Source organism: Mirounga leonina, unplaced genomic scaffold (assembly GCF_011800145.1).
Source record: "Mirounga leonina isolate KUSES-001 unplaced genomic scaffold, KU_Mleo_1.0 Mir_152, whole genome shotgun sequence".
Classification (NCBI taxonomy): Eukaryota; Metazoa; Chordata; class Mammalia; order Carnivora; family Phocidae; genus Mirounga; species Mirounga leonina.
Genome location: NW_023270380.1, coordinates 3,343,429 through 3,367,394, shown reverse-complemented (window position 1 = coordinate 3,367,394; position 23,966 = coordinate 3,343,429). Strand labels below are relative to the sequence as shown.

Here is a 23,966-nt window from a genome sequence, read left to right as displayed (position 1 = left end):
CAGAAAGTTGCAAGTTCAGAGGCTTTGGAACGTAAGGTCTCAGAGCACCTGGAAGCTTCCTGAAACCTTCCTACCTTGTATTCGTTCCAAGATTTCTTTCACTCTTTGCCCCACTTAAGGAATAAGGTGGAAAAAGCTGGGCCACTGCTCCCTTCCCAGCTTTTATGCAGTGGATTCTTTCTTGCTCTTCTAGTGTTCTCTTCCTCCTTCCTACTCTTGTAGCAAATAACACTCAAAATTATGGATTATCGAAGGAAGCCTTTGACAGCTACCTTTTTTCTCCAGTCTTTCCCTTGTTATTCAAGGTTTTCCTAAAACGGTGTCTCCCAAGATACTGTCCTTATGTTCAGGACAGATGTGTTGGCTCATCTGTAAGTTGTGTTCATTTTACCACGCACGCATTAATTGATTTTTAGAATTCAAACTTTCTGTGGCTCTCATCACCCTTTGCATGAGAGAGTCCTAGAAACAGCCTACCTAGGGTGTGCACCCTCCCTGTCACCCCAGATTGTGACCTCGAGCGAGTCACCTAGCCCCTCAGCTTCAGGAATATTATCTGTAAGATGGGGATACCTCCTCAGAAGTAGGGAGGAGGAAATGAGTTCATTTATGTCAGGTTTATTAAATCTTGTTATTTTCACTGTAACGCCTCAGGTTTTCAAGCTTAGCTAATACTTTGGTTAAATGTTGGTCAAAGGAGCCTTCATGTAGCAAAAATGCATCCTTCTCTGCATTGTGGTAAATTCAGTAATTTAATCCCTGAAACATGAGCAGGGAGCCTGAGATTTCTTGAAGTTATCTAATGACTCTTCATGTTATTATCTGCAAAAACAGGCCCCATTGTTCTAGTCACTCATCCTTCCATCCATCCACCCATTGTCCCTTGTTGACTCTTTCTCTGTAAGTCTCAGAGAGCTCTGAACAGGGGAGCTGATCTAAGATGCAGACACGGAATTGTTTGCAGGGAACGGTGAAAGCAGATATATCGTAGGTGGGGATTTAGACAGCAGTCACCTGCAGCCATGGACATAACCCCGGTAGGCAGTGAGCCAGCAGTTAAGTGATCAGCTTGCTGTTGAAAGAACGGAGAAATGTTAAACTGCATTTTATGGAAAAATAGCAGGAAAGCTTCTGCTGTCCGCGTTTAACAGAGCGAAGGGCTGCAGGGCCCAGATTCATGGCCTCTCGTGGCTTTAGAGGACTTGTTACGGGTGCTGTGGGCCGTGCAGGGCTAGCCCCTGAGAAACTGTAAGGCAGAAAGCTGTGGGTGCTGCTCTTACGTACCTGACCTCGGGAGGCCCTGCAGAATTGGGATCCTCACCTGGTCAATTCATTAGTGACGAACCTGATAAATGTCACTTCCAAGATACTGAAGTACCTGGAAACAGCCTTTGGGCCAGGGTTGCAGGTGGCCCCCACCTTTTTTTTTTTTTTTAAACTCTTCTGAGTTAGATTTCTTTTTCCTTTACCGACTAGCCAAAGTGCACCAGAGATAGATGCCCTGAATCTCATTTCCTACACTGCAATCTCATTAACCGATTTTTTTGATTTTGCCCTGTTGTATTTGCATGATATGTGGATTTTCATTCAGCTTTTCCAGTCTTTTCACAGCTTCCATTCTGCCAAGGAAGGATTTTATTTGATGCACTCTTAAAGCAATTTTATGGAAATCATGTGCTTGGGATCAGGACAGGCTCCGTGGGTGAGGGGGACTTACTCATGGTCCTCTGCCCACAGATGGGAAGGCTCACATGATGTAGATGAGCAAGCTGAGCTGTCCTGAAGGGGGTGGGCATAGGGTTAACTTGGCTCCCTCCTGGAGAGCTTGGAGTCTGCCCTGTTCTTAATGGTACTTGGAAGCTATACTGTTAACACTGTGAAGCAGAAGATTGTGATTTCTTTCGAGACACAGCCAGGTAACCTGCTGTATCCCCTGGCTAACTGAAAGCATGAAAAGACCCCTTAGAGAACAGCTAGGGGGCCTCGGAGCTGGCCTATCCAAAGGTGTGATGATTGTGAGTGGCAGGAACGTCCTCTCTCAGCTTGCATTCAAAGAGTGTGTCTGTGTGAAATGGGGAGGGAAAAATTGAAACGAGTGTGGGGAGGCAGACATAAAAGAAAAAAGATTCTTTGGCTAATGTGCAGTCTTGGGTGAAAAAGGGAATATGCAAATTTTGGATTCCCTCAATTAAAAAAAATAATAAAATGATGGTTCCTGATAGGAATCATTCAGTAAAATATATGCCACTGCATTCTTTAGAAGACTACCATAAATGGGATGTAGCCCCTCTAGGTGATTATATTTATTTATTTTTTTAATTTTATTTTATTATGTTATGTTAATCACCGTACATTATATCATTAGTTTTTGATGTAGTGTTACATGATTCATTGTTTGCGTATAACACCCAGTGCTCCATTCAGAACGTGTCCTCTTTAATACCCATCACCAGGCTAACCCATCCCCCATCCCCCCACCACCCTCCCCTCTAGAACCCTCAGTTTGTTTCTCAGAGTCCATAGTCTCTCACGGTTCGTCTCCCCCTCCAATTTCCCCCCCTTCATTCTTCCCTTCCTGCTATCTTCTTCTTCTTTTTTTTTTTTTTTAACATATAATGTATTATTTGTTTCAGAGGTACAGGTCTGTGATTCATCAGTCTTACACAATTCATCATAGCACATACCCTCCCCAATGTCTATCACCCAGCCACCCCATCTCTCCCACCCCGCCCCCCACTCCAGCAACCCTCAGTTTGTTACCTGAGATTAAGAATTCCTCATATCAATGAGATCATATGATACATGTCTTTCTCTGATCGACTTATTTCGCTTAGCATAATACCCTCTAGTTCTATCCATGTCATTGCAAATGGCAAGATTTCAGGGTTTTTTGATGGCTGCATAATATTCCATTGTATATATATATCACATCTTCTTTATCTATTCATCTGTCGATGGACATCTTGGCTCTTTCCACAGTTTGGCTATTGTGGACATTGCTGCTATAAACATCGGGGTGCAAGTACCCCTTCGGATCCCTACATTTGTATCTTTGGGGTAAATACCCAGTAGTGCAACTGCTGGGTCATAGGGTAGCTCTATTTTCAACTTTTTGAGGAACCTCCATACTGTTTTCCAGAGTGGTTGCACCAGCTTGCATTCCCACCAACAGTGTAGGAGGGTTCCCTTCTAGGTGATTACAGGTCGGCATTTTGAGATTGTAAGTGTGAATCGTCTTCAGGCTGACCCTTGAGCTTTGTAGGACTATTGGGTTCAAAGTTGAAATGCCCCATGATGCTGCTTATTTTATGTTCAGTCCTTTTTTGTTTGTGATTTAGGTTTTTGTCAGTAATATTCATGTCTTCAGTTATAATGCCTCTCTGAGATTAAAGATGCTAAGTGTGATGCACGTATTTGCGGGAGGGCAGGGAGCTGGCACTGAGGTTAAGAAGGGTTATGTAATTCACCCAAGGTTCAACAGCTGATAACTTAGCATAGCCCAGATTCAGAAACCAGTAATCAGACTTATTAGAATTGTAGGTATTAAAAAAAAAAAAATGTAGGTATTTAAGAGTACCTGAGTTTGGGATTGCTAGTTCAGTGTGACGAATTGGAAACACATTTTATCTCTCCCTCTTCCAAAACACCACTAAAAATGATAGTGAAGGAATAACAAAGGGCATAAAGCCACAAAGGAAAAAAGAGAACTAGAGAAAATCAGTGGAAGGCTAGATACGCCAAAGCAGACGGAAGAGCCAGACCCGTTTTGCGGATGGGAAAACGCCACCCCTCCAGCATTGGTGGGGGGGCTGTGTGTGGCAGGGACAGGCCATCAGGAAGCCAGTCCGTTCAATGCAGAACCAGGTACCTCAGAAGAAGAGCTGGGGGCGGGGGTGAGAGCAAGGGACCAGTTCAATATGTTTTTAAAAATCTAGGTTTTTCTCCTCTCCCTTATAGTCCATTTACTACTCATCCCCACCTAGGGGGAAAACTGAAGATTTATTCTAGAGAAGTTGAACATCTGCACAGCTAAGGGCAGGACTAGGGCACTTCACTAGAGAGTAGGGATTAAGTGAAAGTCAACACAGTGAGATGCCCAGCCCTGTGCCCTTATTTAGGCTAAATGCCTCCAGACAGGAGAATGGGAGAACCTTCCCTGGAGCCATGGACAGGCTCAAGAGCAAAAGACCTCCCTGTACTGGTAGCTGGATTTCCCCCCATAGAGCAGTTGGGTCCCCGCCTGATCGTGCAATACAAAGTGGACTGTAAAGCAAGATGGGTCACTATGATGAACTGAGGTATTTCATAATGATAAAAGGGTCAGTTCCAAGCACCAAAATCAGAGCTTCAGAATATGTAAAGGAAAAAAAAAAAAAAACTGGTCAGACTAAAAGGAGAAATAATCAAATCTCCCATCTGAATTCTTTCTATACTTAGAAACATACAAATAGAAATGGAAAAATTTTGAAAGATACTATTTACATTATCCTAAAACATCAAGGACCTTGGACTAAATCCAAAGAAAGACGTGAAGGAAGGACAGAGCGCTACAAAACATCACCCAAACCAAGTACAACCCTTAATAGGGGGAGGGGACACGTTGTGGTTGTGGGTTTGAATACTCAGTAGGTAAAAGAATTCAAAGAAGTGTTTTGTGGGAACAGAATTAAGAGTGAGGAAAGATGAAGCAGAGCAAGAAGGAGAGCAGCTTTTTAAGACTATGTGCATATGAATATGTTAAAATAGGGGAGACGGGCTTTGTGACATTTGCTTTTATTGCGTATGTGGCATTTTTCTTCTGGATTGTTGGTTCTGTAGTGGATATTAGCGGTGTTTCCATGGTACTTCATGCTTAGTCCTGTCACAGAACTTAGAATGCGTAACTCTCATCTGTTTCTGATAGTGTTGGCCCCACAGGACTAAAACTCTGTGAAGCAGGCGCTGTGTCTTGCTCAGTGTTGTATCCCTCATATTTATCAGTGCCCGGCACATCGCTGAGACCTAGGCCATGCTCGATATTAGAGCGAATGAATTCAAATGAATGAAGTGTGTTTGGTAGGCTGAATACTGGCCCCCAGAGATACCCAGGCCCTAATCCCCGGAACCTGTGTATGTTACCTTATATGGCAAAAGCAGCTTTCCAGATGTGATAAAGTGAAGGATTTTGAGACAGGGAGACCATGCTGGATTCTCTGGGTGGAACCTGAACGCCATCCCAAGTGTCCAAGTAAGACGTAGGCAGAGGGAGATCTGACAGAGAAGAATGCATTGTGGCCACTGAAGCAGGATCTAGGGCTGGATTCGAAGATAGAAGAAGGGGCTCTGTGAGCCAAGGAATTCAAGGAATACAGCTCTAGAAGCTGGAAGAGGCAAGGAAAAAAAAGATTCTTCCCTAGAGCTTCCTGAGGGAATGCAACCCAGCCACCATCTTGACTGTGGCCCACTGAAACGGATTTTGGACTTCCGACCTCCAGAGCTGTGAGCCCATACATGAGTGTTGTTTCGAGTCCCCAAGCTTGTGGCAATTTGTTATAGTAGCACTAGGACACTAATACACGTGAATTCTAACAGATGCATCAGTTCTCAGTTTTGTAAATGTTTCAAGAAACCGTATCACCCCTCTCATGGGGGCAGAACCTGCTACATTTCTGGTCCCAAGATCTTTCACACTGCCTTCTCCACTCACCAGCATAAAATGAGCTGCCTCTTTGTTTTTATTTTCATGGTCCTGGTTGAGGTTCAGTAAGACCATTACTTTTGAGCAGCACCTACCTGAGTTCCTTAATTCAAGTACAGTTCCATTGAGCACTTATAATTTATTAGGCCCTATCAGATCAGGCCTTGAGGATATAAAAGTTGAAGGACTCAGCCTCATCTGGAGGTGAGGCGAAGAGTTTCAGTGGAAGCGATGTTTGAGTTGAGTCTTAAAGGATGCATTAGAACATCAAGCACAGAAAAGCAAAGGATGCACCAGGCCGAGGGGCAAATGCATGAGTTAGGGGAGTTATGGGAGAGACGAGTCTGTAGAGAGTTTGGGGTGATGTCACTGAGGAACTTCCAGGAGAAGATGGGTGGGTGGATGGAAGGACAGACAGACAAGACAAACGTTCAAACAGATTGAAAGAGACGGAGTCGGAATGGACAGCCATGGGCTGATGGTGGAGCCTTGGGACACATCCAGGTTACAAGGAGAGCCCCAAAGGGCAGCCCCAAAGCAGACCCCGAAGGAGAGCCCTGGAGGTAGCTCACTCGGAAAGGACACTCCCGGAAGCCGACAGTGCCCCCCGCGGCAGACAGGCCTGCCGACCCAGGTGGAGGTCGTGTGAGAAAATGCGGGGAGAGAGCCAATACTGGAGGAGAGGTATTCTTCTCACCGAGGGGCAGCGGGGGTGGAGGGTTGGTCCACAGGGCTGGGGGAGCGCTTGTGACTCCTGTTTTGCCAGAGACCCATCCGCTTGCCAGGCCCACTGGCTCTTCTTCTCATTGACCTTTTCCTACCTAGTTTTTAAAGATGAAGGTATACTTTACCTACAGTGAAATTCACCCTTTTTTAAGTGTGGGGTTCTAAGAGTTTTGACAAATGAATATGGTATGTAACCACTAGCACCATCAAGATGCAGGATAGCTGTCTCAGCCCAGAAAATTCCCGTGTGTTCCCCTATGACCAGCCCCTTCCCCTGGTACCAGCCCCTGGCTGCCCCCGGTCTGTTGTGCCTGCAGCACCTGCTGATATGGGAGCAGCGCACGCTGTAGGATTTTTAGTTGTCAGGTGTTAGAATTAGTGATTCAGTGCCCATAATCTGAACTCTAAATTTCACCACAAGAAAGGGTTTTGTTGGCTTGGTCCCTCTTTTTCTCCCTAAAATAATTCGAAGCTCACTGGATTCATGTCAGTAGTGTTCGTCAAATGCCTAATAGAGAATCGATTTGAGCATTTTTGCAGGTAACTTGTCAAAATGGGTTCTAAGAAGGGAGCTTTTGCCTGATGATGACTGGTTGTACTTTAGTCACTTGCTGAATATTTTTCTTAACGCATCTGCCTTAGGAGAAAAGAGATAAAGAGAAAGGTTCTTTTTTTTTTTTTTTTTTTAAGATTTTACTTATTTATTTTGACAGAGAGAGAGACAGCGAGAGAGGGAACACAAGCAGGGGGGAATGGAAGAGGGTGAAACAGGCTTCCCGCCGAGCAGAGAGCCCGATGAGGGGCTCGATCCCAGGACCCTGGGATCATGACCTGAGCCGAAGGCAGATGCTTAACGACTGAGCCACCCAGGCGCCCCAAGAGAAAGGTTCTTGTCAGGACAGAATGCAACTAAGAAAATTCTTAACTGATTTAAGTTTAAAGATGCATTTTCCACAGGATCTAGTATAATGCCGTGGGTCTAATAGTCACTAATACCAACTTTAATAAAATGATAATGTACCTGGTAGTCTGAAGTAGACAATTAACTTTTAATCTCTACTTTCATTGAATATTTTTAAACTGTTGATTAAAATCCAAATAACTGCTTCTGGGTCAGCTCTCCTCAACCCCCTACATTTTTTACAATGTGTGTTTGGTTTCACTGGAGTTGTTCTTGTCTGTTAACAGTTAACCTGGCTGTTAATTAGCATGTAATTTACCCAGGGGATGAGTTACCCATCAAAAACAAAGGCTTCTTTCCTATTGTGTAAGCCCAGACCTATAGTAACTCAATCGCTCACCCACCAGCCCCTGAAATAGTACACATATGCTACTCGTAGCCTGGACTCTAAAGAGAAGTAATGACAGTGTTCATCTCATTTGGTCATAGGAGGTAAGGAAGTAAATGACTGTGAAAGCAAAGTGGAAAAGAAGCAAATGCCTTTTCAAGATCTAGCCAATAGTCATCACTGGCTTTGGGTAACGTTTGCCCTGGCTGATGGTAGGAGCTGTTTTCACCCTGATTTCTTCTTTCTGATTAACATTTCTCATTCCTTCCAAAATTAGTGTGACAGAAAATGTTAGCATAGCCAAAAGACTTCAGAATACCTGCAGTTTTCTTCAAGCTTATAAATATCTGATTCATTTTATTTCTTTTTAACTAAAAATGAAGAGTCAGGAAAGATGGGCCAAAACCTTTAAGGTGACAGTCAAAAGGGATGAGTCTGGTTCTGCATAGAGGGTGAAAAAAATCGCTTTTATGAGTATACACCTTGGGGACCTGACCTGGTAGCAGTTCATTAAGAATTAAATGAACACCACCTAGGGATTTGCATTTCCCACCTGCTCCGCATGGATCGTTGAGATGATGGGGCTGCTAAAAATAGGTAAGCTGTGTGAATAAACATTCAGGTAATTGATCCCCCTATTTCGTGTGAGTTCACACCATATCTGAGTGTTAAGTCTGCGTCCTTTCAGAAGATGACAGTTAAAAAGTTTGGTTGCAGTAGAGTGTTTTGACTTCTTTCAGCAGACAGAGGAACTTTTGGTCCCACAGTCCAGAAGCGGTTGCTCACGAAGTAGTGAGCTTCCCGCCATTGGCAGAGTTCAGGCTCGTATATTAGCTTCACGGATGCGAATTTGTCATGGATTGTGACCCTGCTGCGAAATGGTGCCTGGCACGTATTGTTGAATGTGTGATGAGACTCACGACCACCCCTCGGAGCAGTGTGCCCAGGGATTTCTGTACTAAATAGATGAGAGGACCTCCAAAATCTGTTCCTGCAGTGAGACCGTACAGATTAGAGCTCTGCAGGGCCAGTGATTTTATGTGAAAGTCGCGATTAGCTGAGAACAGAGTAAACCAAGTTATAGAATCAGTAGATATAGTTTGACCTCAGCAACTAATGACCTTTTATGTCTTTTCCATCTGTTGTAAAATTTCACGTTCGACGGCCGGGTACTTGAGTGACATTGTAATGAAGGAGTGAGCTTTGCCACCGGACCGGGTGCCAAGATTACCTGGCTAGTCCAAGTGCCCACATTCGGTCAGAGAAGGTGACCTTCCCATCTGGAGGAGAGCTGTTCAGTAACGGTCTTCGAGGACCTAGATTCTTCTTTGGACACTTTCTGGGCATGGCAGCACACTCTTTCCGGGGACGCTCTTCCATGGTGGCAGGGGGCAGGCGGGGGCGGGAAGGCCCTTGGTGCTCATGAGCTAGGCACGAGCAGAATGAGAGGAGGAAGTAACAGAAGATGAGATGTATGAGGACATCAGATTTGGAAACAAAACACTTCGATAAAGCACAGTTGGGGAATTGTGTACCCAGACCCATGCAGTACTTTTTTCAGAGATTGGACACACACGCCCATGGACACCCATCCGGTCCTTTGTTCCTTTCTTTTGATGTCACCCCTGTCTCCTGTTGCAGAGCACCAGAACTACTTTGGAATCGATGAGAACCTTGGCCCGGTGGCCGTCAGCATCCGGAGGGAGAAGGTGGAAGACGCCAAGGAGAAAGAGGGGTCCCAGTTCAACTACCGGGTGGCCTTCAGGACGAGTGAGGTAATGGCTGTCTTGTGTCGTTGCTGTCCTGGGCTGAAACCTCTGACATTACTGCGCTAGATTGTTTCAGATGAAGTATAATGTTAGTGATTATAGCATTTAAGATCACTGAAAGAGCCTACAGTATTTTATTCCCAATAAAAATTTGAACCCCTGTCACAGATGTTAAGGGGCAATGATTTTACTTTCCCCTTGCATGATAGAAAGGATAAAATGATAAGAGCGCAAGGTTTGGGGGCTCAGAGAGGACACGTACGAACTGGACCACTCATGTCGGAACTGACAAACAGCTTCGAAATCTAGTGCAGGAAATCAGGTGGTCCGCAATGCGGGGAGTGTGGCCGGCTGTCTGTGCACACTGCATTATTCCAAGGCCCCAGCTTAGTGCCTCGCTTGCCTTGCTTTGAGTAAAAAGTGGGATTGTTGAACGAACGGAACAATATGTATACATAGCCAAATGGGTAGGGATGCCGATTACAAGGAAGGAGATCTGGCCTGCATTTCAGGTTTTATTCTCTTGACCTATTATAATTAGAGAGGGGGTGTATTCGGCAAGTGTTCCAGCGTGCGTATTTCGATTGGCTCCTTCCAGATCAGAGAGAGGAAAGGGAGCTCTTTGCCGGTCACCTGTGTATGCGTGAGCCTGTGATCTGCTGTGTGGCTTGCCAGGTGCTCTAGTGATTTGGGCTCTGTGCTGGACAAGTAGGAGATAGAGCCCCTCTCTTGTAGTGACGTATTTTAGGTCACAGGCCTGTGCTGTCCGATCCAGTAGCTGTTAGTCACACGTGACTGTTTAAAGTAATTAAATGAAATTCAGAATGCAGTTTCTCAGTCATGCCGGTCACATGGAGCCAGTGACTCCTGTATCAGCTAGTGCAGAGAGCGAGCATTCTCATCATTGCACAAAACTCTGCTGGGCAGTGGGGTTCTAGAGCGTTCTGCACACGGCAGACCTCGCTGCTACAACCGTCACCCCGACTCTCTTGTCCGCTAACAGTTCTCTTCCCAGAGTCGGAGTGGGGGGAATCAGAGCTAGGTCCCTTGATTTGCAATGCTGGGATTTCCTCTCTGAGGCAGGTGTCAGAATGGCGATCGCATGCGTCCCTCACACATTTGAGGGCATATCACAGTCATGAGGCAGAATTCCGTAGCCAGTAATCTTCTGAGCCCTGAATCACCCTGCCCGCGGGTGTCAAAGGCTATCCCCATTCAGCTTCAGGACTCACCAGGAAAATGAAATAGAAGACAAGAAAGGAATGGAACAAAAGTTGGTGTGGAACATAGGGCAGTAGGAAAAGCGAAGGGAGGGGTGGGAGGAAGGTGCCAGGGGCCAGGCCCAGCCCCAGGATCTCTAGCTTCTCCTCAGTGTCAGGCTCCAGTTGGCTCCGAGAGCTGCAGGAACATCATGCCCTGCCCGGCTCCCGTCATTCTCCAGGCACACTTCCTGAATATTTCAACCCCTCCCAGCTTATCCCTGAGCCCCGTGCACTTCTGTTGTTTAAAGACTCTTCGAGTGTTGATTTTGCTTCCACCCATGGAGAGCTGTAGTCACTTTTGCCCCACTCAGAAAGGAGACTGACCTTTCTCCCTCTGGAAGGCAACTAAAAAAAGGCTTTCAAGAAGTAACTGGGAGTAAACATGAGCTCTTCTGTGATGTTCTGGAATCTTCTGTTCTGCCCCTGCAGCTGACAACCCTGCGAGGAGCAATTCTAGAAGACGCCATACCCTCTACCACCAGGCATGGTACTGCACGGGGACTACCTCTCAAAGAAGTCCTGGAGTACGTCATTCCAGAGCTGAGCATTCAGTGCCTGAGACAGGCTTCGAACTCACCCAAGGTCTCGGAACAGCTGCTCAAGCTGGATGAACAAGGGGTGTGTACAATGCGTGAGGCTCTGTTTGGGTGTGAGTGCGTGTCTGTGTCTCTAAATGTTTTGGACTTTTCCCATCCATCTTTCTTTTGAGATCATTTATCTTTAATGCCTTGAAGCATTTTGTTCCTCTGGTTGTTCCTAAGAAACATGATGGCTTTCTAGTGTAATACTCCTCCTGACTTGTATTGTTTTTACCAAGGTTTTGGTGCATCCCAACTAGCAAAAGCACATCTGATTCGTGATTATTAGAGATCAGTGGTATTTTTTTCTAGGGTTTAAACAACTCACATTGGGCCTTTCCCTGAACTCACATTTGTTCTTGTCCACTGTGTGTGAGGCATTGATGCTAACAGGTGGAAATGGACAGCGTGCATTGGGGAGACTGACACTAAGAAGTCGTCCCTCGCCCCAGGGGGTCAGTAAGACCAAGAGCACAAAGACCTCTGCAAGGTAGAATATGGTAGTGGATCTTGAGGAAGTATAAATGCAGTGAGTGCTTTGGGAAAAGAAGAAATAACATCTGCTGACACATCTGAAGGAAGCAGCATTGTAACTGGGACTTGGGTAGAATTCCAGGAGGGGGATGGGAGCAGTTGGCTGTTTTAGGAACTGTGATGAGTTTCTTTATAAGACAAGGGCACATCTTAGGAGGTTGTAGTTTAAAAAAAAAAAAAAAAAAAAGGCATGTTGAAGCTAGAGCACATAGGACCTTGAAAGCTAGGCTAAGGAGTTTGCACCTGATTCAGGAGGCAGTAGGGAACCACTGAAGCTTTTTGGGAGGACGAGACATGATCAGAGCTATATATTCTAGAAAGATTATCCTGCTGGAAGGGAATGAGACAGGCTGGTGAAGATAAAGACTGATGATGGCCTGGAGTTCAATTATGGACTGTTGACATGGTCCAGGAGAGAAATAATGATGGTCAGGATAGGGACGTGGCCCAGCCGATGGAAAGAGGTCTTTTAAGCATCAGATACGAGATAACTCATAGCGGGAAACTAAGAGGTAGGCACCCCAGTGTATGTAACTTATTTCAAATGAGCGAATTTGTTTTTATTTTATTTTTTTATTTTTTTAAGATTTTTATTTATTTGACAGAGACACAGCGAGAGAGAGGACACAAGCAGGGGGAGCGGGAGAGGGAGAAGCAGACTTCCTGCCAAGCAGGGAGCCTGATATGGGGCTCGATCCCAGGACCCTGGGATCATAACCTGAGCCGAAGGCAGACGCTTAACGACTGAGCCACCCAGGCGCCCCACGAATTTGTTTTTAAATGCATGCTTTAAAAAAACCCCAAAACATAATAGTGATGTATATTTCCAGAATTTTCTAAGGAAAATTCCTTTGCCTGTTTTAAAGAGAATAGGTATCTCTGGTTGACCCAGTAACACCAATGTGGTAGTTTGATGGCATATTTGATATTCAGATGGCTGGAATTCTAAAAGTGATGAAATAGTAATTTGTCTAAGAAATTAACACTGCGTGATTAGCCAAAGGAAGTGGGCGCTGTAACATTCAGAGTGAATAATCCTGAGATATGTCTGTTTCAAGAAGGAAGGCTGACATATTAAAAACAACAGCTAAACCAAACCAAAACTCTCCCCTAGAGCAGTTGACTTGTAAAACTGTATGATACCCAGGATAGTTGGACCACGATCGTGACTGGTAAAGTGTGTGGAATGTACGAGATGTCCGTGCAGCAGGTGAGGAAAACATGTTACCAGGGAGGGATAGGAAGGACGTGTTGGTGTTGGTGCAGATACTCCAGGTGCAAGCAGGCTTGATGAGAAGAACAGCACTTATTTTCATATCTTATTGTCATATTTATTTTTATGGTATTTCTGGTCATGGGAGAATGTGCTCTGTCTATCACTGTACTTGCTGTTCAGCGTGGTGAATGGTATCTGGTCCCCTCAGGCTGCTTTAGAAAATCCCACAGATGGCCCCTCATCCACGGGCCTGAATCCCAAAGTCCTCAGGGCCTTGGGAGACATCACAGCAGTTACCATTGACCATCTCCTCACGAAATGAAGCAAGTATTTAGGCGGTCTGTTGAGCAGAACAGGTCCAGAAGCTATGCCAGGCAATTTTTTTTTTTAATGAAGAGTGTAAGTGCTTTTAAATGAACACCTTTTTATAGTCTGATGTCAAAATTAATGCTATGAAAATCGGGTTCTGCTTTTAAGCAAACTGATGCATTGTTTAGCTCTAGCTGAATTTTGTGTGGTTTTTCTTTGGCAATTGTATTTGTTTGACTTTGGTATATTTTCCTAATTGTGTACAGTGTGGCCTTGTCACTTACCCATACCTGTTGATGGTGTCTGATTCCCATATTACATGAGGAAGAGATACTATTTATTTTCATCCTGAAGAGAGAATGGACGGCTTTTTTTTTAACATCCTGCTTTTTAAAGGATCCTTAAAAGTTGCCACTAACTTTTTAGAGTGTTTGAGAGTTTATTCCAGGTAGTGGAATAGTAAATCTGCCCGGGAATGGGATGAGCCAGTTTTCCGGTACTGTTCTTAGGGGGTTTTAATCTTGAAAAAAATACAGAAAGGATATATTGTCGTGTACTGCTTCCTTGGGGTCTGTAACTGCCCGGGTTCAGCCCAGTCACTAAGTGCATCTGCTGTCTTCAGGACATAGGTTTGTAGCGAGAACTTCATTCAGTAGATGTTCAGATCATGTGCCCCGTTCTTGAGGTTCATGAAGATGTTTTGAGCAAAGACTCACCTCGATGGAGAATGACAAGGGAAGTAATTACTAAGCGAGACTCTGAAACTTTTGTTACTTTATCTACATAAATTCACCTCTCAACCTCTCAAATCTATTTTTCCTATTTTAAAAGACTCTCCTAATTTATATGTCAGATGACTTTATACAATTATATAGGTTGACATAAAAAAAAATCAGATAAATTATGGCCACTTGCTGTTTGAGAATATCATGGCATCTTCAGCAGAATGATTAATTTGTTCTTGGGTCAGCGTTCCTCTTGTCCCCCTCACCCTAGATATATATGTTTACTTGCATACCAGGCTTGCTTCTGGTGAAGTCACAAGGGTCTAAAGAGATGATCCAAATAAGTAAGACTGTGTGCTTGCCGGAAGCTGACCTAGTCCAGAGAAAGCACTAGAAGGAAGGGCTTCCCTACCCACTCCAGTTTATTTGCAAGGCATTTCTGAGGCTTTGTTGTTTTGGTCACTTTCATTTAAATTTGAATTTCCTTGTTAATGAGGACAAGGCTTCTGCCCTTGGGAATGGAGCAAGTCAGTTGTCATCCTGTCCCAGGAAGCCAAGGAGACCCCGTGTGCTGGGTCCTCTGTCTGTGCGGCCTGTCTGTATATCCAGCTCTCAGCACTGATGCGGTATGCAGTTTCGACAAGCAGGTATTTCTGGTTTCTGACAGTCCTGATGCCCGAGAGCCCACCGAGCTCCCCTCCCACAACTGTGGGACAGGCTGTAGCTCAGAACAGTTAAATCAAGGTCAGGGGGAAGGGTGAGGGATTAGGGGGGCGGCCTCAGGTCTGGGGAGCTTGGATACAAACCCTGTTCTGAGAGAATTGGGAATTTTGGTACTTGGGTGCTGGGGTCTCCCCTTTGTTTTGTGCCCCAGTTAACTGCAGGGTGTGCTGCTGGCTTTGTGATGCAGCCCAGGAAGAGTGATGGCTGATACTACATTCCGGTTGTTTTCGTGAGGTTTGTAAGAGATTGAAGTCAGAGAAGTCTCTTCCCAGTGTTTCATCCTGTGACGGTTTCAGCGGAATGGCTGCCATCATAGCGAGCAAACCCCAACTGCTTGTTCTAAGAGTCTAGAGATAGTTCCATTTCGTGGCCTCCTCACGGTAAACGTGTGTGATACCCGTGCCAGGCTATATGCGTGCCACAGGACATTTTCACTGCACCAGAGCTCTGGTGGCTGTCATGAACACTTGGGGGCTTTGAAATCTCTTGGAGCCAGATCCCCTAATTTTCATGGGCCCAGGGGCCTCTGGGAGGGAACGCAGATCCTGTTCACAGTCAGGGCCCAGACTCTGGCTCATTTGTCCGACGGCTGGGAAGAAGGGTGTGAAGTGGACAGCACCGTAGCCAGCAGAGCAGGTCCGAGGGAGTCCAGTCCTCTGGGTGTTTGACCTTTGCCTGAACGAGAGTCCAGAAGACTCAGGAATCACATAGAGAAATTGTGCCTGTCTGGTGAGCACTCTGCTTAACGGGCATGAGGCCACACTAGCCCAAACCGTGGGGCCCCATACAGCTTTGCTACGGGCCTCCTCCCATGGCGGTGGGTGTGAGAAGAGAAAGGGGTTTCCCACTGGAGATGCCAGGGCGGCCTGGGACAGGCTGCAGGAGTGGCCAGGGGGTGTTGGAGGACCCGGTGGCCCAGGACGAGGTGGCCAGATGGTATGGACGTGTGGTCCTGGCAGAGCGGTGCCCGATGTGAGCAGCAGGTGGGGGAGCAGAGGACAAACGGGATGGAACTCCCGGGATGTGGATGACAGCATGGCAGTCCGTGGGTGCTGGCAAGGCAGCGGGTGCTGGATCCACGGGCATTTGGGCCCGTGGGACCTTGGGGTTACACGTGCTAGCGCTGCTTAGCGCATCTCTGATGGACTCTCATTAAGGCTAGGGCCAAATAACAGGAGAGAGTTGAAATCCTCTTCCACTGGCCAGAGAGTCGCCAAGCTACCCATGATATCTAGGATGGGAAGTCCTCGTTAGAGGATGCGTATGGATCCCGACAGTCACTGAGATCGCTGACATCTGTGGTGATAATTGCTGGTCCTGTGTTTCCCGAGTGGCTTTAGCATCCTGAAATGTCTTCTGAGTCACTCAGGAACAATGAGTGTTTATAATGAAGTAATAGAAGGCATTTTTATTACGCTTCATATTTTTTCTAGTTGATGGTCTATTTGCAGAAAATACGGTATCTCATTTATTTGGAGAGTTGAGTTGATCAGAAACATTTATTCCTCAGTCTCTGGATGAATGGAAATGTTTCTCTACTTGACCCTCCTAAAGAACTAGCTCAATAAAATTCATCATACTAGCTCTAAGTAGCTTGTGCACAGCATCTATCCCCACACTTAGGGCACGAATCATTGTCTTCACTGTGTAGTTGAGGGTCTTAGGCTCTGACAGGAGCCCAGGCCTGTGGGCTGTCCGCCATGCCATGGGATCCATCGCCATAGGTAGCTCATTCAGTCAGATTGTGAGCGGACGATGCTTTCTTTTATATCCTCCCCCGACCCCCCCAAGAGCACTTAGTCTACATCGACTACATTCAGAATGTAGTGGTGGTTGACTCTCTGTTCAACTCTAAAGGTATCCTAGTGTGCAATGAGGTGCTTCCTACCATCTACCTAGATCACCCCGGCAGGTGTCTTCCTACCTTTCTTGGATCGTATGTTGTCACTGGGTAACGTGCTTTTATCACTGCCACTCAAGGGAAACAAATATCGTTTTGCCTTATTTTACTGGTAGTCAGCTATGAATTTTGATGAAAGGCTCGATTTTATGGCTTGATAATGAAAGCGAACGGTGTTATGGATGGATGCCTTTAGGAAATCGGTGATGTCTGATAATCTGTCAGGTTTTGAGGCTCCGATTGCCTGGTAGTAAGATTGAATGCTCTGATTTCATGAGTGAGAAGTAGTTTCTCTTCGGATACGGTAAGAAAGCTGTGCAACTGGATCCAGTGTCTCTCCAGCCTTGGGAGGAAGCAGTCCTGTGGCTTCCATCATGATAAGAGATTAATTGTGAGTTAGAATTACCACAGGAACTCTTCAGCGGCTCTTAAAATTCTTTATGGTCTGTTGTATATTTAGCAGATGGTTTCTTTGCAAGATTGTCAAAAATACAGAGATGACTGTAATTTTATAGCCCAAGTTACTTTCATGGACACAAAACATTGTTCCATTTATATACATATATCACAGTTCCCACTGGGATTCCTTCCTTACCAGACCTTCTTTTGATTTGTTTGTTCATTATGGTCTTTCATATTTTCATGAACGTTCAAAGAACAACAACAAAAGCGTCAGGAACCAGAGGGGAAAAAACTTGTAAGTTGGTGGCTTTGTTTCTCCTTCTGACTTGGAAGATGATGCTCCTTACTGCAAGGAGGTTGTAAGATTAGGTACTTTCACGGTTGTATTTTTAAGCAGATACCTGAGGCTGTCTGTCCATCCTGGAAGCCCAGTCGATCCCACACGGCCATGGCCATCCATTCTGTTTCGTAGGGTTTCTGCCATTTCTCCAGCTGTATTCGGGGGTTTCCGGGTTTGTTTGTTAGATATCTGTAGCATTTCGTGCAATGACAATTGCTTCCTCTTTTGCTTATTTGCTTATGGGAATTGTCCTGGCATGCTTACTGTTTTCATTTTACTGGAAGTTAGCTTGTCTGATATTCTTTGCCAAGTAATTCTCTTTCTCCCCCATTTCAGCTGAGCTTTCAGCACAAGATCGGGATCCTTTATTGCAAAGCAGGCCAGAGCACCGAGGAGGAGATGTATAACAATGAGACAGCGGGACCAGCTTTTGAAGAATTCCTTGATCTTCTGGGCCAGCGAGTCCGGCTGAAAGGATTTACCAAATACCGAGCTCAGCTAGACAATAAAAGTAAGCTTCCTATTTGTGTGTGCGTGCAAATTTAATTCTCCTAAGGTAGGCACACCGCATAAATCTAAGTGAGCGATCATGTGCCCTCCCATTCTTGACCCCGACAGCAGCCTAGCCAAGCTTATTTGGGATAGAGTTGAGATTTCCTCAGATGAGCAAAGGAAGCACATTTCTCAAGAGGTATGTGTTTCGTGGAAGCTCAAAAGGTCAATTCCTTTACTGTAACACCAGCAGAGAGATTCCCCAGTGTTTCATGAAGAATCTTTTAATATTTCCTTCTTTCTTTTAGCCTCACCTCTTCTCTCATACCCTTGTTCCGATATACCAAGGACAAGCACCGCATTCTTTTCTAAAAGGCAAAATATTAGCACATTCGTGCACACCATGTTCTCTGGCTCATTCTGTTCATCTCTGGTTTCACGGTGTTAACTGGGGAATTGAAGCAGTGGTTAAAAGCTGATGCATCCTGTTTTCCAGTGACCTTACTCAGGTCCCCTTGAGCGGGGCACACATTAGCTCTAAGGTGCCAATTTAAAACACAGACTCGGCATCATCCCGTTATGTGCAGATTTCTGTTGTATCTTCATTTGGAGAATCCCATTCCTTCTGGTCCTCATAAATTCTGAATATTTTATCTTTGTCTTTGTGCAGTTAGATTTCATGGCTATCAGCATCTAAAATATTCCAGGCAGAGTAATTTTGTGTATTTTGGGAAATTCTCCTTATTATCAAGCAATTAACTGCTTACTCTTTTAATCAAAGGGGAGCAGATAGATCCTACAGTTGGAGGAAGTGGGAAGGCACGTAGCCCACTTCTAGTAGGGGTGGTGAAGTGGGAACTTTTTCCCCATGGGAATGTCTATGTGAGGCCGTCTGAGGTCCCGTGGCTCCATGCCCCCAGTGTCCTTCAACTGGGGACCCTCATAGATAACTTGCCTACCTCAGGGTGGGGCCAGGTCTTTGTGTGCCTGTCAATCAGATCTGTTTTTTTTAATCTGTTTTTGAAAGTTACGTGTAGAACATAGCTTATCAAATCTGGAGACAGTGTTACCTCATAGGTGGGCCCCTGTGTCCTATACACATGCCAAGGTTGGATGTTGACTATTACATCGGATGCATATTGCTCTTGCCTCAGATCTGTAAAGATTAGGGAATAATTTGTGATACCCACTCTGAGTCACCACATGAGACCTTTTCTGATTTTTCTTCCTTTTTCTTGGCAAACTGCCCTGGAGTTATAGACCCCAGGCCGTTCACAGCCTCTCTTGGGTCTGCATGCAGAGGTGACAAAACTGGGGACTTCCGTGATGGCCTACATCTCTTTTCCGATAGAAATATTTGCAGCAGACCCTTGAACAAGTTGGTCAGTTCACCTTCTCAATTACCATACTGACATTTGAGATGAAAACTTTCAGAATATTTAATTTCAGAAATCTATCTTGTAGTACTATTTGGGATAGACAAATTATGATTGCATTTTTTAAAGTGTTTTCTCCCCACGGGGGTGCCTTGGTGACTCAATTGGTTAAGCGTCTGCCTCCGGCTCAGGTCATGATCTCAGGGTGCTGGGATGGAGCCCCACATCGGGCTCCTTGCTCATCGGGGAGTCTACTTCTCCATCTCCCTCTGCCACTCCCCCTGCTTGTGCGCTCTCTGTCTCCCTCTCAAATAAATAAATAAATAAAATCTTTAGGAAAAATAGTGTTTTCCCCCACAAAATGCATCTTTCTTCTTTCATCACAATTTCCTGAAACTGAAACCTGTTGACTAGACTGTTAGGTATCTATAAGGACTTCTCTCACTGAATTCTAACTGTCCGAATAGCAGGGTGTTATGATGAGAATTGTTGAATGTTCTGGGTTATTTCAGCTCCTGACCTTCATGTTGTTATTAACGAGTCAGTTCTTCAGGGAAGAAGATCATCATCATTCCCTTATGACCATGCTTGCTCACTTTCAAAGCCACACTCTCTGTCTTCAGGCAAGACAGTTGAAATGGAATATTACTTTCCAAGAAGTCCTTCAAAAAATAACAAATATGTACTTAATATATAGTTAAAAGAGATAATTGCTTTGTTTGGGGACTGATCAATATACAGCTTATTGGATGAATATCCTCTCTTACCATCTACAAGTTAATTTGTCAATATCCGTATGTAAACATTTTAAATACTTCCCTTTTTGATTAAATTGTCTGCTATGAATACCTTTCAGAATCCACAAAACTGGATGTGATATTTTTTTCTAGAAAATTTTCAGGACTGTTTCTGATTTAGAATCAATATTCAAAAGAAAAAGTGCAAGATTCAGAAAGAAAATAATAAAGGCCCATGAAGGCTAAATGTTGTAATGTTTTTAAAGTAAGATTAAAATATTTAGATTTAAAAAATGAGGGGCGCCTGGGTGGCTCAGTCAATTAAGTGTCCGACTCTTGAGCACAGCTCAGGTCTTGATCTCAGGGTTGTGAGTTCAAGCCCCACATTCCACACTGGGCGTGGAGCCTACTTTAAAAAAAAAAAAGAAAAAAGAAGTTAACCCCAGATGATTACTTAGAGTTTCCCCAAAAACACAATGGAATAAACTTTGTTTTAAATGACCTTGAATAGCATTTTTTCTTGTTTAAAAAGTAGATAAATAAACTTACGTGTTGGTCAAAGATCTAGAAAGGCGATTCTGAATTCTGTTTACATCTTACTTTCTATGTATCTTTTTGTCTTTATCCGTATGCAAAGTGGTTCAAAACTCCACCCTAAGATTATTATGTAAGTGTGTTGATTCAGGTGCCTGAAACTCTCAGTCTGTGGTAATCTGTTGATAATACAGATGGATTTTGAATTTGCAAAGAATCATTCTGCTTTTCAAAAGGTGAATAGCTGTATGATTAAGAGGGGTTCAGATGTCATAGTTTTAAACATGTGTCAGCACATAATATACAGTAAGATCACTTTCATTCTCCATCGTTTTAATCATCTGACTGCACCATTGCATTGCCTGCTGCAAAGGGAAGAAAATTAATTACATCATTCAGGGAAAGAAATCTTGAACATTTTTTGTTCTCATTTCCATATTAAGTCAGTTCTGTTTCGTGGTGTTGAGTTCTGGAAGATCAGGTGCCCAAGAATCACTTCAGAATTAACGGTAAACCCACACACACACAACGGGGCAAGGAGAGCTGTTAGTTAGCTCGTACCCCTCAAATAATGGCACCCACACCTGCCCCCAGCTGCACCTCCAGCTTCTGGCCTCCTCCGCTCACCTGTGCTCCACCCCATCCATGGCGGGTCCTCAAAGTCAGTATCGTGAAGGCCAGCATGTTGGGGAAAGGGCAGGGGGGAGGCACAGGGGTGAGAGCAGATGAGGAGACCCCTGAGCATTCAGGCCACAGACATGGGTTGGAAAGTGACAGGAAGAGTGCGCGGCGAGAGAGCAGAGTGGCCGCCAAGACACCCTGGTGGCTGATAGTTGGGTGGTCTGTTGTGGGCGAATGAATTGCCTTTGGAAGAACGACCTTGTAAGTGTCAGGTTGCTAACTTTCGCAGTTGCCTAACTTGTTTTTATCCTCCACCTCTGTTTTCAGCTGATTCTACAGGAACTCACTCCCTCTACACCACATATAAAGACTATGAAGTTATGTTCCACGTGTCCACCATGCTGCCCTACATGCCCAACAACAGACAGCAGGTGGGTCCTCCCTCCGCATTCTAGATCTGAGCTCAGCCGAACGATGGGCTTCGTGCACTCAGAATTGGGAAAGCATCATTGGGGTGTTTTGTTTTGTTTTTTTTCCCCTTCAGTGGCATGAATAATTTTTGAATCTTTCATTTGGAAGTAGTTGGCCTTTAAAAGGGAATATTTTTGCATAGTTGTATTGCACTTTTTCCTTATAAAACTTGGAAACTCTTCCACATGCACCTTTATTGCTTGCTAGGCAAAATCTTAAAATCTTAACGGAAACCAGCGTCCACTGTGTTCATTATAAAGAAGCCAACGAGGTAAGCTGAGCTCAGGTTTCTGAATGCGGGTAGATAACTTATTTATAGAAAATACTGTAAGAACGGATCTTATAACTTATTTGTGGCATGATTCAGTTTTAGTGATTTGATTGTATTTGGGTTAAATCAGGAGTTAAAACAAAGTTTGTTTTTATGTCTAGGAAGTTTAGCTCTGATGTCATTTAACTGCACTCTTTTGCTATAAAAATACATTAGCCCACCAGGGACTGCCTAGCAATTGGTCAGTAAGAATTTGTTGAATGAGGGGCACCTGGGTGGCTCAGTCGTTAAGCGTCTGCCTTCGGCTCAGGTCATGATCCCAGGGTTCTGGGATCGAGCCCCGCATCAGGCTCCCTGCTCTGCGGGGAGCCTGCTTCTCCCTCTCCCACTCCCCCTGCTTGTGTTCCCTCTCTCACTGTGTCTCTCTCTGTCAAATAAATAAATAGAATCTTAAAAAAAAAAAAGAATTTGTTGAATTAAGCTTAATCACAACAGAGAACTTTTCTTCTCTCTTTTTTTAATGCTCATGAAATTCAATGAAGGTAGTCATAATACACCTTTTGCAAAGAAACCACTTGCCCCATTGCCATCACTAATTGCAAGAACCGCTTTTGACCTTCCAGCTGGGATTGGGATGAGCCCAGCTCTCCACAGTAGGAACAGCTCCTCTTTCCTTTTTCCTTCTCGTTGCCAGCTGGATTTTCTGGCCATTTATCTAATACTTAAGCTCAGTCCCTTGTCCTTCCTGAATGATCTGCAGTGTTTTCTAATAATCAGATTTCTTCCCACTACCATCAGAAAATCTACCTTTTGATCACATATCTGTATGTTTTTTTTTTTTTTAAAGATTTTTATTTATTTGAGAGAGAGAGCACAAGCAGGAAGCAGGGGCAGAGGGATAAGCAGACTCCCCGCTGCGCAGGGAGCTTGATGCAGACTTGATCCCAGGACCCTGAGATCATGACCTGAGCCAAAGGCAGATGCTTAGCGACTGAGCCACCCAGGCGCCCCTATATCTGTGTGCTTTTTTAAGAGGTAGAGTTACAATCACTAGATCACATGTATGTATTTATATGTTTTAACCTAAAGGATTTCTAGCTCTTAAAAAAAAATTACTTGGAATAATGCCAAACAGATTCACTCACTATTAAGAATCTTAATTTAGACCAGAGCAGTTGTCCAGCAGTTACTTGTGAATCATTCAGTAATTAAACTCTGTGTGAGTCGCTGCTCGGAAAGCTGATAGGACTTACTGAGGCCAAGAAGTCTGTCAGTACTTTAGTAGAAGTAGAGCTGGTGCCAACTCCCTTCCAACTCCCTAATTACTTGAGCCATTGGACTCCAAACTGGATTGGCCCCCATCATTTCCCATATGGCAACCTCTGGAATTCTAACGTCTGCTGAGCTTTGCTGTTAGCAGAACTCAAACCAGGCTCTCCCTGACTCCTTTTGGTTGCATGGTGATTAAAATCCGTGGGTTTATGAGTTCTCTATACCTGATTTTTTTTTCACTGAAACTATCGTTAAAGTCCTACACACAAAAAAGTAGATGGATGGATGGAGGTTGGGGAGTGGGGGATGGATGGGTGTTTTAAGCTTCCCAAACTGGAGATTAAAAAAAAAAAGTGTGTATATATATATATATATATATTTTATATATTTTATATATTATATATATTTATTATATATAAATATTATATACTATATATTATATAAATATATATTATTTATATAATATAAATATTATATTAATAAATAAATATATTTATATATATTATATATATAATATATATTTTATTTTATATATTTTATATATATAATATATATATTATATTTTATATTTATATATAATATAAAATATAATAATAAATAAAATATAATAAATAAAATAAATAAATATATATTATATATAAACATATAAATAAATATTACATATAAATATTATATAAATATAATAAATATTATATATTTATATATATATTACATATATATATATACACCCTGTAAACTGATA

General features: G+C 43.9%; 1 protein-coding gene across 4 annotated transcripts in view; it reads left to right on the top strand.

The window, feature by feature from the left end:
- SIPA1L2 (signal induced proliferation associated 1 like 2) overlaps positions 1-23,966 on the top strand; it is a 213,774-nt gene that overhangs the window by 117,388 nt on the left and 72,420 nt on the right. For all 4 annotated transcript variants that reach the window (XM_035008465.1, XM_035008467.1, XM_035008464.1 and 1 more), the window contains 4 exons: positions 9,334-9,467; positions 11,153-11,341; positions 17,787-17,961; positions 21,538-21,641. In XM_035008465.1, the coding sequence (XP_034864356.1) occupies positions 9,334-9,467; positions 11,153-11,341; positions 17,787-17,961; positions 21,538-21,641 (602 nt within the window). The remainder of the gene's footprint in view (positions 1-9,333; positions 9,468-11,152; positions 11,342-17,786; positions 17,962-21,537; positions 21,642-23,966) is intronic.